This window comes from Platichthys flesus, chromosome 5 (genome assembly GCF_949316205.1).
Source record: "Platichthys flesus chromosome 5, fPlaFle2.1, whole genome shotgun sequence".
Taxonomy (NCBI): Eukaryota; Metazoa; Chordata; class Actinopteri; order Pleuronectiformes; family Pleuronectidae; genus Platichthys; species Platichthys flesus.
The window spans coordinates 13,384,408-13,398,772 of NC_084949.1; the positions used below are offsets into that span (position 1 = coordinate 13,384,408).

Genomic DNA, 14,365 nt, shown 5'->3' on the forward strand with positions numbered 1-14,365 from the left:
GCATTGGAACCGGCTGCCCTTCAAAGAATAAAAACTCTTCGCAGCTCTCTGACACTCCTCCAGCAGACATCCCCTCCACTCTTTTGCTGTAGATTAAAGGCATGTCTCTGCCTCTGGACACATTTCTGTAGCTCTGTTCTCCCGTCGTGCAGCATCATCATTTTTCATAAAATATAAACTGTGTCATGTTTTATTTATTTGTGTCACTTCTAACACTTTACTGTAACAAACCAGATTATAGGTTGCAGTTGTAGTAAATCCCGCACTTTTGATTGAGACTATATGGTGAAGTCAAGAGACACAATCAGTGGCTATTGCAGGTTAACATTGATTCAAATTTAAGCTGATTTGTAAATGTACATAAACAGAACGATTAATTATCACAAATGGAGTCCAATGTAGTCACTAGTCAATAGTTCCCAGTTTTGTTATTGCACTTCGGCTATAAATGAGAGAATGATCAGCAGCGTGGATCAAATAGACAACATGACTCAACATTTCAACGATAGGATAAATGTCACTTTTGTTCTACCGTTGGAAACGAGAGTTAGAAGTAGTTATGAAACAGTAGCAGTGGATTAAATACAACAAAAAAAACATGTCTCCTTGTGAGTGGGGAATAAATGTATAACAACAGTAGTTATGCATTATTGCATTTTTTGTTTCAGTGCATTCTGTACTTTCAGTATCCATGGCAATGAGTTGAGAAAGATTTTCCGAGATGCCCTTTCAGTCTCACTTTTCTGTGTCCTTCCAAAGTCACACACAAAAAACCCGAGCATTTCAATCAATATCAGATTAAATAGAAATACAGTGTGGGAGGGCGGAGTTAAATCTGGATTCAGACAGTGTCTTCTTCGGGGACCATTCAGCAGACTGAGCAGATGTTTTCCGCTATGCAACTTTGACCAAATTATTCTTTTAAACTTACATCCTGATGCCCCACACTGACAGTGGAATGTCAAATCAATTCAACATCACACATAAAATGAAACCCCCCCCCCCAGACCATTGACGCCCACTGAGCCTCCAATATAGCTAAAAAGACCTAAAAAGTATATTGTCTTTTTCTCTTATTTGTGCAGCCAGTACTTTTTTATAGATAGGGTTACCACGGGTTTCCATGCCAAAAAAAAATTATAATAATTATATGTTCCATTGACTTTCGTTGGTAAAATTTGTTTCCATTTCAAAAAGTAATGTGTTACATGTTATGTTATGTTTTTGTAGATTTTTTCCATATCGCACAGTCCTATTTACAGCTTGAGTTGACAGCGTTTCAAAACCCTGATCATTATAAAAACGTGTCCTTAACTCAGCTGCCAGAGTGTACCATCAAATCACTGTAACCATAGGAACAAAGCAGTGACAGGTCCTCTGGTTATCACCCTCCCGTTCCACTGCATGCACAGGTAAACATACATACATACACACATTTTTATCATTATCATTTATTTGTCGCACACATACACAAATTAATTTACACCCTCTCCCCTCCGTACCCACAGATCTGTGCAGGTGTGCAGGATTATGGAGCTTGAATGACAGCCCTGGCCTTTTCACGTGGTGTTCACTGAGAGCTGCCCTTGTGGAAACTCAGTGTTTTTCACTATGGATGACTCACACTGAAGATTACACCCCCCCCCCCCCCCCTTCTCCCCTGCTTTTGGCCACTTCAACCTCTCTTCTTCTATCGTTTTTTCTTCTCCCCTGGCCCCCTTTCCTGCGGCACGGTCTCTCTCCTCAGTCTCTTCCACATCTCGGAGCATTTGTTCACAGAGAAGCCTTGAGTCCTGACTCGCACATCGCAGTGAGGGGGTGTAACAGGGCCTCCAGCTGTCATGAACAGCTGGTTTAATGTCTAAAAGTGAAAACTGAAGAACAGAAATAAGTCACACGCTCAAAGTCTCGAAACAAGAAAGAATTAGTGATCAGATGAGGATTGTCTTTAGGGGAAAAGAGCTGCATTTATTCATTGTGCAGCTCAATGGTACTGGAACATTTGGGAAATGAAAAATGTATTTCTGTATGAACTGAATATTTTTGCCTGAAGGAATGGGATTTGTGAAGTTATAGCCACTAGTGTCTCTATAAGAACTTAATACAAATGGTTTTCACTGTCATAACCGAGAAGATTTTGAAACAAATTCCCTCATTAAAGAGTCAATCTTATTTTAAATATATATATTGTGTTAAATATACATACAAATGAACAAGAAACAACATTCTCCTGATACAGCAACAGCTTGTTCATAAGTTACAGACATCATGGTTGCTGGGCGATATGTGACCCAGAGCCTCTGTGACAATGTTGAGACTGAATATCCAAATATGTGAATATTAAGAGTGACAGCTCAATCCATGTATCTATGCCAAGGTCGAGTTTGGAGTAAGACATGAACAGAAAACTGCCAAATAAGCATGGGAACGAAAAGAATAATGGTGAAAAGATCTCTCCATCTCTCCATCCATTCATAAATCTGTCGCCTTGGGATTTCTTCATCTCCAAGCTGCTGTAGGTGTAACCTAAAAGCGTGAGAAAGGCATTCAGAGGCTCACTTACAGTTACATGTTATAAATCCTGAGAGCACAACATTCTCCCTCCAGTGAATCCAAAAATATGAACATCACCTAAATGACACCGGTAATATTACTCTATCCCTTTAAACACTTTAAATGATGTAACCACGACAGGACTCAAGTGTTCATTTATGTCTCACCTACAGTGTCCCATCAGTTTCCGATCCACCCATCCTCCCTCATTGTCTCATTGTAAATATGGGGTACATATGGTTGCTATGGAGACTGTTCTTCTTGGCAACACAGAGATTTGCTCTGTGATTGGCCACAACATCCCTTTGCCCCATGTCTTGGGTGCATGAGCCACTGACTTAGAGATGCTCCGCTACAGACATCTGAAGGTATATACCCATGTCATTAATTACAGAATTTGGCCCCGAAACAAATGTACGATGTTTGATGTGTGTGTGTAGTGAACATTTTGCCCGTAGCCAGAAGGTTTACATGAAACACGAAGCACCAAATCAAAACACTGTCAACTGTGACTCTGCGATGCATATGACACCTTTTATATACATATAGATGTATGTATGCATTTTATATTTCATAGGACAAATACTTGCCTGGAAGTCCTGGAATCTGCCTTCTATGTTTTTCAGTCCCATGTAAGTCAATTGGTGTTAAAAGCTGACGAATCCAAGCAATTTTCAAATGGCGAAAAATGTAAATCAACATAAGCATCATATCCTCTGGAGATTTAAACTGATCGAAGGATTTGAAATGGTCACAACTTATATGATTTTAGGTTGTATAAGGTATTATTATAGATCAAATGAGTCATTGCAATAATTCTGGGGTAGAAACTCAAATTAGGTTTCTTTTTTGCCAGTTACATTTACTCCTTTGTAAACACCATCACTGGATTATGGTGATTGTCTTTTTATGAATGCACCTGACCAGTGCCTGCAGGAAGCTGATACTGTGTACACCTTGTATGTTTTATACTGTATGTGTCAGCAATCACTATTCTTCCCTCTACCTGATGTCAATAATACTTGCCCCCTCAGCCTCAGCCTTAGTACTCCAACTGAAACAGGAAGGGTTGGTCTTGTCTGTGACGGTTAGGGAGAAAATACGTTTTTGAAAGGTCAAACCCATTCAGATAGAGTCAGGTAAGAGGTACGTTCATCTTAACAGAGCTTCAGATTAATGTCAGTTTCATTAGTGTTATCTCCGTCATGCTAATTATAATGTTCCGGCCGTGTGTCTAGACTGCCCTGTTGACTCATGCAAAACAGTTACTTTTTAATGAGGGATGACAGGAATCGCTCCGTTACGTCTTTAAATATATAATTTACAGGTGTGTTGTGAATCATAGTGTTAAGTAGGCTTTATACGTATATATTTATATACATATTAAACATGTTGAACTTAATTATACATTATGGTGCAGTAGGTTGCTCCTTCTGGAAACAATCGATCAGGAGCAGTTGGCTGAGCAGTGATGATAAACAAGAGTAAGACCGTAAACCCAGAATGGGAAGGAGCGCAGCGAGAGAGAATGACAACAGCATTATGAAATCAAATCTAGCAAAAGAGATACGCAGAAAAACACATGATAAACTTGGGTCCTGGGATTTAAACCACGTCAACTTTGCATCACCCTATTCTCTCCCTGTGGGAAACTGTTGCACCCCTCCGTCCATGTCTCTAAGTCTTTCTTGGATTGAAAAGCTGAAACTGGAAATATTGACTCTTGTGCATTAGGCATTTTGGGTTTTCTCCATTTTGGCTCTGCAGACTACATGATGGAGCAGGTGAAGCCACAGCACTCCTTCAGCAGGGTGAGGCCGGTCTTGGTGAAGGGGGAGGAGCTCTGCTGAGCCCTGGACGGCACCCGTCTGGTTGGTACACCTGCAGATATCACACAGAAAGATAAAAGAGATGTGGTATCAAGAGACAATATAATTCACAAACACGCTCAATCACATGCAGGCGCTGAGGAGGAAAATATTTGCCACTGAATATTTCCTCCTCAGTTTCTAAAATTTGCTTTATATCGTCAATTCTTTGGCTAATCACAAAGTTGCAGGTCGCTTTTTACTTAAATACCTTTCTTCATTAAATTTCTTGGGAATTTGGAATTCAGGAAATCCGCCATTTCTTTATCTTCTTCTTTCTCCCTGTAGAGATAAAAAAAAGAGACATATGGTGAATGAAAGCCATGAATAGAAAAGATCTGAGATTCTATGGTTCAATAGTTGCAAAAACACAACGTGATGGGCGTTCGGAGAATGTCTGAATGAGCCCATGTGAGAACAAAGCAGGAGACCCTCTGCAGGATTCACCATGAGCAGCTTGGCCGACACTGGTGTCGATTTGCTATAAACAAAATCACCTGATCTCTGCAGCAGAATGAATATTTACATCCTGCCTCAGCCTGCTGCTCCACCACTCACCTGAACGCTCCGGAGGTTTCTGTGTTGTTGTGAACGGGTCTGAGTGGAGAAGGCAAACTCCGGAGACCTCTTATGTCTGAATATACGAATTTAAAGGTCAAAGTTAATCTCTATACTTCTCTCAACTCTCCAGACCCGTCCTTTGTTCCACAAGTAAGTCTGAACATTTCAAAGATCTCTCCAAAGGCGTCTGAGCTATTCACACTATCTCTCCGAATACGAGAAGCTGGCTTTTCAGTAGAGAGATGAAACACAACCCTCTCAGATACAGTTAAAAAAAAGATCTGCCTATCTCACAGAGATTTTTTATTCATGACAGACTGCCAGTCCCTTTTTACCTCTGCAGAGAACAGGTGTATAATAGAACTGTGTGGTGCTTCGAGCAGGGCTATACCGAGACACAGTTGATAGCATGCTTGTTGTATAAAGACTGACGTGTTTTGAAAACTGAGACATAGAACCTGCAGAACGTTGAATGGTGTCAAGGACGGACTGTCTTAAAATAAAAGAGGTAAATAACAAAAGAGTGACGTCTATATTCGAACACGGATAACATGGCTGTGAGCGCCGTCACATCCTCTTCCCCCAGCGATCCATTACCACACTGTTGATCTCCTGCTTCCTGCCTCTCACCTTCCCAGCAGCCCTTCAGCGCTTTCACAGCGGGTTGTCAGCTGCCAGCCGTTCACACAGTCTAACCATGTATGATACTGTCTGAGAACTGGAGTGGAGAGAAGATTAAGCCACATAAACCTTACCTCAGGAGCCATGTGGTTCTTCTGCCATCAGATTAGATTAAGAAAGTGACAAGTGTTCAGCTAAAGGACCTGAGAGGATGTGAACGCTAGATCTGGATCAAGACCAACAACAAAAATGGATGCACTCTAAGTCGATTACAGAGGCTTGCATTCTTTTTGAGTGTCCTCCATGAGACAGGATCAACTAAAGCAAGCCCACCTTAAAGTAAAAGACATCTTACATATAGTTATAGAAATCTGTAAATTAAAAAAACAAAAAATAAACATAGATAAAACTAGAATGGCACTCCCCTTATGGACCATTTAAATTCCCTAGGTCTTTTTTTATTTAGATCTAAACCTAATTACACACAATTGTGAATATCAGTTCCATAGATATACCAGATTCTTTCCCCCCATCAAAATCCATGAATTATATTCTGAGAAATTTCCTGGCTCTGCCACCTGGTTTAGGGTAAAATGTTAATTTCTATAATAATCACAGACAGCCTTTTTCTTAACCAATGGCAGCCCAACCCCCCCCCCCCCCTCAGCGCTCACTGACACATCTGTAATAGAAATGGCTCTCCGCTGTGCGCGCTGCATTTCAGCCTCTGTCAGCGCTCGGGCCTCGGGAAACGTTCCCTTGTTTTGATAGGGCCCAGTGGAGCGGCTTTGTGCAAATGTGCATATAGATGATAGTGAACTGAGTTACAACTTTGTCAGTATTAGTATCACAAGTTATAAGAGTGTTAATGAAGGATGATCTGATTTGACGATAAATAAAAGAGAAAATAAAGTAGTGTGCACCTGGGCATTACAAATAAGTGTCGATGCCCTGACAGAGCAAAGCTGCTCTATGTGCACTGCATCTCTTGTCCCCGCTGGCTTTGTGTCAGCAATACATATTTATATATATATATATTTTTTTAATTATTCATCGACACCTATAGCGACACTCAGCCGAGCTGTAGGCTGTAAACAAAAGCCGCAGAAGCCGAAGCACACCTGAGTCGTTCGAACTCCACGTCGTCCACCAGGTAATCTCTCGTCTCCACCAGCTTGTGTAACTGCTGCAGGAGTTCGTCCTCCTTCTGCCGGTCCTCCTTGGACTTGTCATTATCTGCAGCACACGGGAAGAAGACATCTGAGTGTCTTTATTGTTCGTCCCAATTTACCTGCTCGAGTGCCAATTCAATGGGAAATCAAACGAACAAGATGGAAATAAACAAACGGGTAATTATATGGAAATGCATCCATCAATATACTGATTCTTGGAAGGACAATCAGGTGTCTTGTTGCTGAGAGCTGGATGAGAAGATATAAGGGATTTGTGCATGTCCTCTATTTATTTTACCATGAGCTAAGGTTTGACAAGCAAGGTGTCCAATTTTCAGAAAATAATGTTAATAAGACAGGCTCTTCAAACCGTTAAGTGCATCTTTTCCTATAAAATACTGTTTTCCAAAATGCCAAACTTTGCCTTATTTATTTATTAGTTTGTTTATTGCTTTGCTCATTTATTTATCTGCTTCAGTCCAGTATCAACAACCATCAACATCCAGGGAGGTGTGCAGTCTTACCCGGTACAGACACTAATTTTTGCAGCTCCTTCTTCAGTCGAGTGATCTCCTTGCACAGCTGAATGTCGTCCATCCTGCAAAGGTATGATGGATGACGGTACAACACACACACACACACACACACACACACACACACACACACACACACACACACCCACACACACACAAACACACACACACACACGCACGTAAGTGGTGCACATGATAACTCACTTTATACTTCAAAGGGCAACCAGGAGTGTTATCTCGACTTTAACCGACGGGACAATGAAATTCAAACAGAAGATTTTGATCTAGTGTTTCTCACTGGAGAATGTAGGATGTTTGCCGAGCAGAAGTCCCGGCGGGTGCACTCTGAATCAGATAGCTTTCACTCAGAATCAGGGGCTTCCTCTTTCAATGACCCTTCAAGTCAGAGGATCATTACCCGCACTAACGTGGTGTGGAAGCCCCTCAGTGCCTTCCTCGTCTAACTGTCTTTTTTCCAGACACATGGGGACAGGGTCACACTGAATTGTGCACATTAAACACATTGATCATTATCAGAGGAGTGAATACCATGCCACCGCACCTCGTCTACCTGTCCTGTAGGACGCTCTCTGCAGGCATGTAGGTGGAGAAACAGTCATGAGGTCTGGAATACTAATGACATTCTTAACTTAAAATTTAAAAGGAGAAAATCTCTGTCTCCTCCACGTTATCTGCATGACTCGTGCTTGCTACTCCACGCACGCCACTCCTCACATTCCCCCCCGCCGTCTGAGCAGTGTTACAGCCCATCTTTCAGAGGAGCAGATGAATAAATATCCATGCATCAGGCCGCTTAGTGGAAGCAAAGGTAAAGCCATTGAAATTTTAACAGGAGCCACTGGGGGTGTGATGAAAAGAAATGAGGGGGAGAGAATAGAGGATGAGTCTCAAAGGATTTGAACTGGTCTTGGTACGGAAAGTCTGAAGGATGCTGTTCTGTGGGTGGTTAACGTGTCAGTCTTCAAAGTTTGTTTATCTTACACTTTAACTAACAACTAGGTTGCTTAGACATACAAGATGCCTAGTGGAAACCAGATGTAGTGATCACGTAGACAGCGATCAACCGTTTATATGGATCGAAAAGCTCGGGACAGAATCGTTCCTTTACAAATGCTGTTTCAGAAATCGGGCTATAGAGATCAAGGCGTCTCCTCACAGTGATCACTCTGGGTCGTTTCATATATGTTTGAATAGTAAAAAAGTTATGTTTTACAGTTTTAACCATCTCTGTCAGTATTTTACTCCTCCTCTCTGTGTCTCTATCATTCGCTGTGTCTCTATCATTTTGGTAACACAATCAATGTAAGTGGATCCACTGTAGTACTATTATTGGCAACACCTCCATCATTACAATTGTAATTACTAAACCCTTCATCTCTGTCAGCGGTTTTTCTCTGTATAAATACTTGTGATCCTCATGTTACACCTCTTCGTTTATGTTAGGCACTGTCTCTTCTCATGAATGTTGTTTTGTTGACACCCGACATCTTTTCCACTTCTGTCCATCCTTCACATGTGGCTCTCTCCCAGGGTTCCATGTTTTTCCCCCCCTCACTCTTGTTGAGGGTTATGGGCAGAGCATGTCACATCTTGTTCAGTCCCTTGAGATAAATTGTGATATGTAAAATAATTATGCGTGTTTCGTGTTTCCTGTTAATGTGCTAATTTCAACACTCTAACAAAGCACAGATGAGCTTTACAAGTTGAACCAGGTCTAATAATGTAGAGATGAGACGATTCTGCACAGCCAGAAATTATGTTTTGTAATTGTGTTTTTAATCCTTTCTTTTAATGCAGTTTTCATATATCTGGTGAATACAGCTTTGATTATGTGTTGTGGCAATTTTTTATAGTTAGAATATTTGATGGTTAAGGTATAAAAACAAAATACGTATACTCTCATCTCTCATCCTACTCATCAAGGAGTTGCCTTATACAGCCTCCATAGAGGCTTCGATAAAATCTATTCAACGCAACAACAGTTCTCTTTCCAGCTTTTGCTCTGCCGCACAGTAAGTGAGGATCTGATAAGTGCCTGGCTGTGTGTCCTCTTCTTGTCTACTCATTATTCTTATTTTATGCAGGTCTTATCTCCTCATGTAAGTGTATTCTACTGCAAAGGAATACAGGTTGCTATCGCCCAATTATATTTATTTGCATCCTCACTTCGTCTTCTACACCAATGACACAGTGAAGTGAAAGCGGTGCCGTTGAGTCACTCACATGTATCTGAGCTCTGACTCCCTCCTGACCAGGACGTCTCTGATCCTGTCGATCTTAAAGAGCTCCCCCTCAATGTCATCCACGGTGATGGTAGAGTCCGCCATGGAGACTACATCGTCCTCTGAAGGAGAGAGAGAGAGAGAGAGAGAGAGAGAGCGAGAGAGAGAGAGAGTTATAAAATAAACTTGAATTACCACCCTGCGTTTGTATGCCTCCACAAACCAGTACAGTTTTAGTCTATATATGAGGTCTCGGTGGCTTTTGACATTTGAACAATTAATCCTAACTTTGAGTCCAAGTGACAACAGGTCAAAATATGAGGCAAGTCCCTAAATGCAGAGTTGAGATCTCATGTTAAAAATACCAAAAAAGGATTCACTAAATTGTAATCACTTAATCTGTGGGGCCAAATTAACAGTTTGTGTGTGTGCGTGCGTGTGTGCGAGTTTGTGCGTGTATGTGTGTGTGTGTATACCAAATTTGAAAGGAATCCTTATGGGTGCTACTGAGATATTGTATTCACAAGGCAAACAATGAAGTTTGTGAGGTCACAGCGACCTTGACCTGTGATCTTTGGCCACCAAAAGCGAATCAATGCATGCTTGAGTCCGACTGAGCGTTTCTACCAAACCTGAAGAAATTCTCTCAAGGGGTTCTTGAAATATCCGGTTCACAAGAAGGGTGCGGACGGCCACTGGCTAACCCCTGGTATGGAGCCATAAGAAATGGTGTACAAATACAACATGGCTCACACAAACGTTGAAGTAATACGTAGACTCTTCTATTAAAGGGCATTTAACCCTCTTCAACACTAACCCTAACCCTCTTCGACTGGAAAGCACCACAAACACACAGATGATCCAATGACTGATTCTGCATTTTAAACAGAATCAAAAGCTGCAGCAGGTGTGCTCTGAAATTGCTGCTAGATGAGGAGCAAAGCAGAGCATCACAGCTAAATCACCAGGTGTCAAGGTTTGGCACGACTCTCCCTCACTCTCCCTTCCTCTCACACACACACACACGCTTGGACGAACACACTCAAGCACACAGAAAGAGAGATTATTTCCCTAAACCCCTGGGCCAGACCAGAAACTAGCCATCACCCCTCCAGTATCAGGCTGGCTGTCAGACACCCACTGCAGTCCTTTTTACTTTGCCTTATTTGGCTGTTGAGACAAAGTTCACAGTTCAGTAATTCGCTGACACAGAACAGGATCTAAATGTCTTTCAAAACTCAAGCTTAGATGAGTGGTCAAATAATTGGTCAACTGAAGAAAGATTAAGCAACAATGATAATATTATGTTTTTCCGATGTGTTGTATCGTGGTAAATTGAGTCTTTTGGGGTTTGGGACTGTAGTTTAATCGATAGACAAAACAAGATATAAAAAAAAGTCATTGTTAATTGTGGCCGGACTCCTAAATACACACTTTGAGTCACTGAGCATTTTGATTTGATCTCAGGCGTCTTTTCATCTATAAGCTGACTCAGGCAATTTTATTTTCAGCATTGCATTTAAAATTGTGACACATCTGATTTACATTTAACAAAAACAAATATTTAACTTAAGCCCCAAAAGAACACACTATAAAAGCGTCACTTTTTTTTAGTAAAAACTGAACTTGCCTTTAATACATCACAGCATACAGTGCTACATGTTCACAGAAAGGGTCCTAATTATTTCCACAGAATAATGAGACAGGGGTCTGAGTCCCTGGAGGAATATTCTCTTTCACTCTCAGCGGCTCTGCAATTAAAAAATCATACTGTGCACAGAGGGGGGGCTTGGTGAACGGCAACAGTAAACGTGACACTGTGTGGAAATCCATGCATCTCACACTACCATCAACTCTCTGCTTTAACTCCATCATTCAAATCCTCTTCCTCGACCATGAAAACAAATAACATATAACAGTGGTGTATATGGAATTGCACTTTGTTTGTACAAGGACTCGCTCTAAACTGCTCTTTAATGAGCCTGTTTCAAGATATGAAAGGACTTCAAATCAGAAGCAGAAGCACGCACATATATCAGACATAGATTTTTTATAAATGCATTTGTTTTAGAGCTGAACATCAAATTTCATATTTAATTTACCCTGACAATTATAATAAAACAGCACCCCTGCCTGCTCTTGAATTATTATGTTGTTTTCATCTACAATTGTTTGTTTTTGGCAGGGTTACGCGAAAACCACTGGATGGATTTCCATGAAATCTGAAGGAGGAAAGTGGTATGGGCCAGTAAAGAACCCATTACATTTTCACATCCAGGATTTTTTCACATGAGATAGATTTTTTTTCATGATTTCCCAGAGAATAATTCATGGATCTTGATGATCTGACACATTTATGGGGACTGATATCTGTGACATTGGCCTTTAGTTATGTTCTGTACTGTCATTCTGGTTACATTTATCACTGTAGTTGTTCTGTGTTACTTTCACTACCTGGACGAGAGCTGGGGAGATACCAGTGGGGAACCAGTAAAAAACATAAACACAGACCTTATCTAAGTAAAGGTCTAGTAAAGAGTATTAAAGGTGGACATTTTAAATAACTTTATAATATTAATTTGAAAAACATAAAATCCCACACTGTATTTACTAATTTACTCAAATCGCAGGGTGACCATTTACTAGCAATACAATCATTCATATGTGAATCAGGATCAGCTGCTGACACAACTCCACAGCCCTTACCAACAGGCGCACACACACACACAAACACACACACACACACACACAAACACACACACACACACATTGTAATTGTTCATTCACCACATGTATCTCAGACGAGCTTCACCGGCCGTGACCGTGCACCGTTTCTTTTGTTATCCTAGTTAGAATGTTCAATGTTTGGTGCAGCCTTGTAATGTTGGAGACACACCGTGTTCAGCTGCAGAGGCTCTTCAGGACAGGTGATTCTGCTGCTGAGCAGTTATGACTCATCAGCAGACCTCTATGAAACGTCCCCTCCTTTCCACTTTGTCCCCATCCTCACTCTCTGGCAGTTCACAATGTTCATCTCCTCACTCCCCCCCACATTTCTCCAACATCTCTCCTCCGTCTCTTTTTTTTTATTTCAAGCTTACAGGCTCAGTTCCGACTCTCTCTCTCTCTCTTTTTCTTGTTACAGTGGCTCAATGTGCTTCACACCTAATGAGGTAGAGCAACATACTGACAGACACATCAGCTTGATTAGAGACCAGGAGGCAGAAACGAAGAAGAGAGGAGGAGGAGAGAACACAAAGAGGAAGGGGTGAGATGGATAGAGGAAGAGGGAAATCTTCCACAAGTAAAAAATATAACTTAGACTTTGAACAGCTTTGCAAACTTCCCTCCTTGCTGGTCACAGACGGTGTTTCAGCCCCTGCTTCTCAAAATGTTGAGCATGTACATTCAGAAAACAATGGGTAACAGCAAAGCAGAGGAAAACTGTTAATTATCTGAACCCCTTTTCCAATGTGCAAACACTTATCTCTGACTGAAGTCTTTGGAAATGTACATTATGAACGGGACATGGGACTTTATGAGATTGTGGTCGACATTTCACATCAATAAATAATGATTTATAAATGAAGGATTAACAGAGAAAATTTACAAATTAAAAAAAAACAGTACAGCTGTGAGGAGCAAAGAATTTGTCAATTACTCATGCTGAGCTGATGTCAAGTCACACGTGAGGTTCATTAGTCATCAAGGGAGGTGCAGCTAATATGTACACACACACACACACACACATACACACACACACACACAAACACACACAAACACACACACAAACACTTGGAGATGACACCTGTGGATCCTTGACATTTTCAGAGCAGCTGCCTGTGATGAAACTAGAAAAAAACACATTGATTGGTTCTACTAAAAATAACCTGAAAGGAACTAACGTCATGTTAAACATTTCTGTGAGAAATGATATAGGAGAGAACTATGAAGTGGGAAACTGTATACATCACAATATAACACATTTCTGTCCCTATAAATTCACTGTTCACTTTCCCAAAGACAGTAACTGCCTGTACCAATCGTTATGTGCTAAATACAGGCACAGAGACACAATAGGAACATGAACTGTAAGTATAGAGAGAATGTCACTCTAAACTGAGTGAATGGATGCTGCAGTGTTGCTTTGCTGGTTCACCTGGTTTGCTGGCGTCTCTGCTCCATTCAGTGCGCTCCAGTGAACCGTACTGATGAGGAGATGCTGGCTTCTTCTCCATCAGGTCCAGCGGCACAGTGCAGCTCTTCTCTTCTCTTCTCTTCTCTTCTCCTCTTCCAGTTGCAGTGGCAGAGGATCAGCGGTGAGAACTACAGGGGAGGGTCGGCCAGCCTCACTCTGCTGTTGTGCTTCACTGACTCATCGCCACTCACCCACCAAACCTGCAGAGGCAGAGGAGGCAGAGATATTCCAGCTGTGCCCAGCTGCTGCTCAGGCAGGTGTGGAGTGTGTGTGCGTGTTCTGTGTGTGAACAGCGCCCTGGGAACACACTGTGCCCGGAGAGTGACTACCTACTGCCATCTAGTGTCCACTGAGCATAGTTACAGCGGAGGAGAGCTCTCACTCTGCGGTGCGTCAGGACAGGGGCGTTTCAAGAGATTTAAGGGGACACAGGGGCCCCTTTTTGGGGCCCCCCCAATAAACAAAAAACACATTATACAAATGTTCATTTCTATCCATATTGAAAATGTGCAATGACATAAATACTGGTACAGTATTAAAGTTAAAGTGCAAGCTCTCCACCACCATCTCACACGTGTTATACACACCAGTGGCCTAGACAGAAATAATGTTCTGT

At 41.5% G+C, this 14,365-nt stretch overlaps 1 protein-coding gene across 1 annotated transcript; it reads right to left on the reverse strand.

Moving 5' to 3' along the window:
* Positions 1 to 2,117: 2,117 nt before the first annotated feature.
* Positions 2,118 to 13,914, reverse strand: LOC133953963 (bMERB domain-containing protein 1-like). Its single transcript, XM_062388163.1, has 6 exons — positions 13,711 to 13,914; positions 9,553 to 9,673; positions 7,300 to 7,373; positions 6,725 to 6,839; positions 4,633 to 4,703; positions 2,118 to 4,434 (listed from the first exon to the last, which is right to left on the reverse strand). Exons 1-6 carry the CDS (start codon positions 13,787 to 13,789, stop codon positions 4,322 to 4,324), a joined length of 573 nt encoding a protein of 190 aa, XP_062244147.1. The 5' UTR covers positions 13,790 to 13,914; the 3' UTR covers positions 2,118 to 4,321.
* Positions 13,915 to 14,365: the final 451 nt, after the last annotated feature.

Bases quoted from the DNA above. Each gene is read 5' to 3' on its own strand.
- LOC133953963 (XM_062388163.1), bottom strand. From the start codon at position 13,789: ATGGAGAAGAAGCCAGCATCTCCTCATCAGTACGGTTCACTGGAGCGC. The intron at 6,840-7,299 runs GTAAGACTGCAC...CGTGTGCTGCAG, and splicing joins AAAATTAGTGTCTGTACCGG to ATAATGACAAGTCCAAGGAG. The intron at 4,435-4,632 runs GTATTTAAGTAA...TGATATCTGCAG, and splicing joins AAGAAATTTAATGAAGAAAG to GTGTACCAACCAGACGGGTG.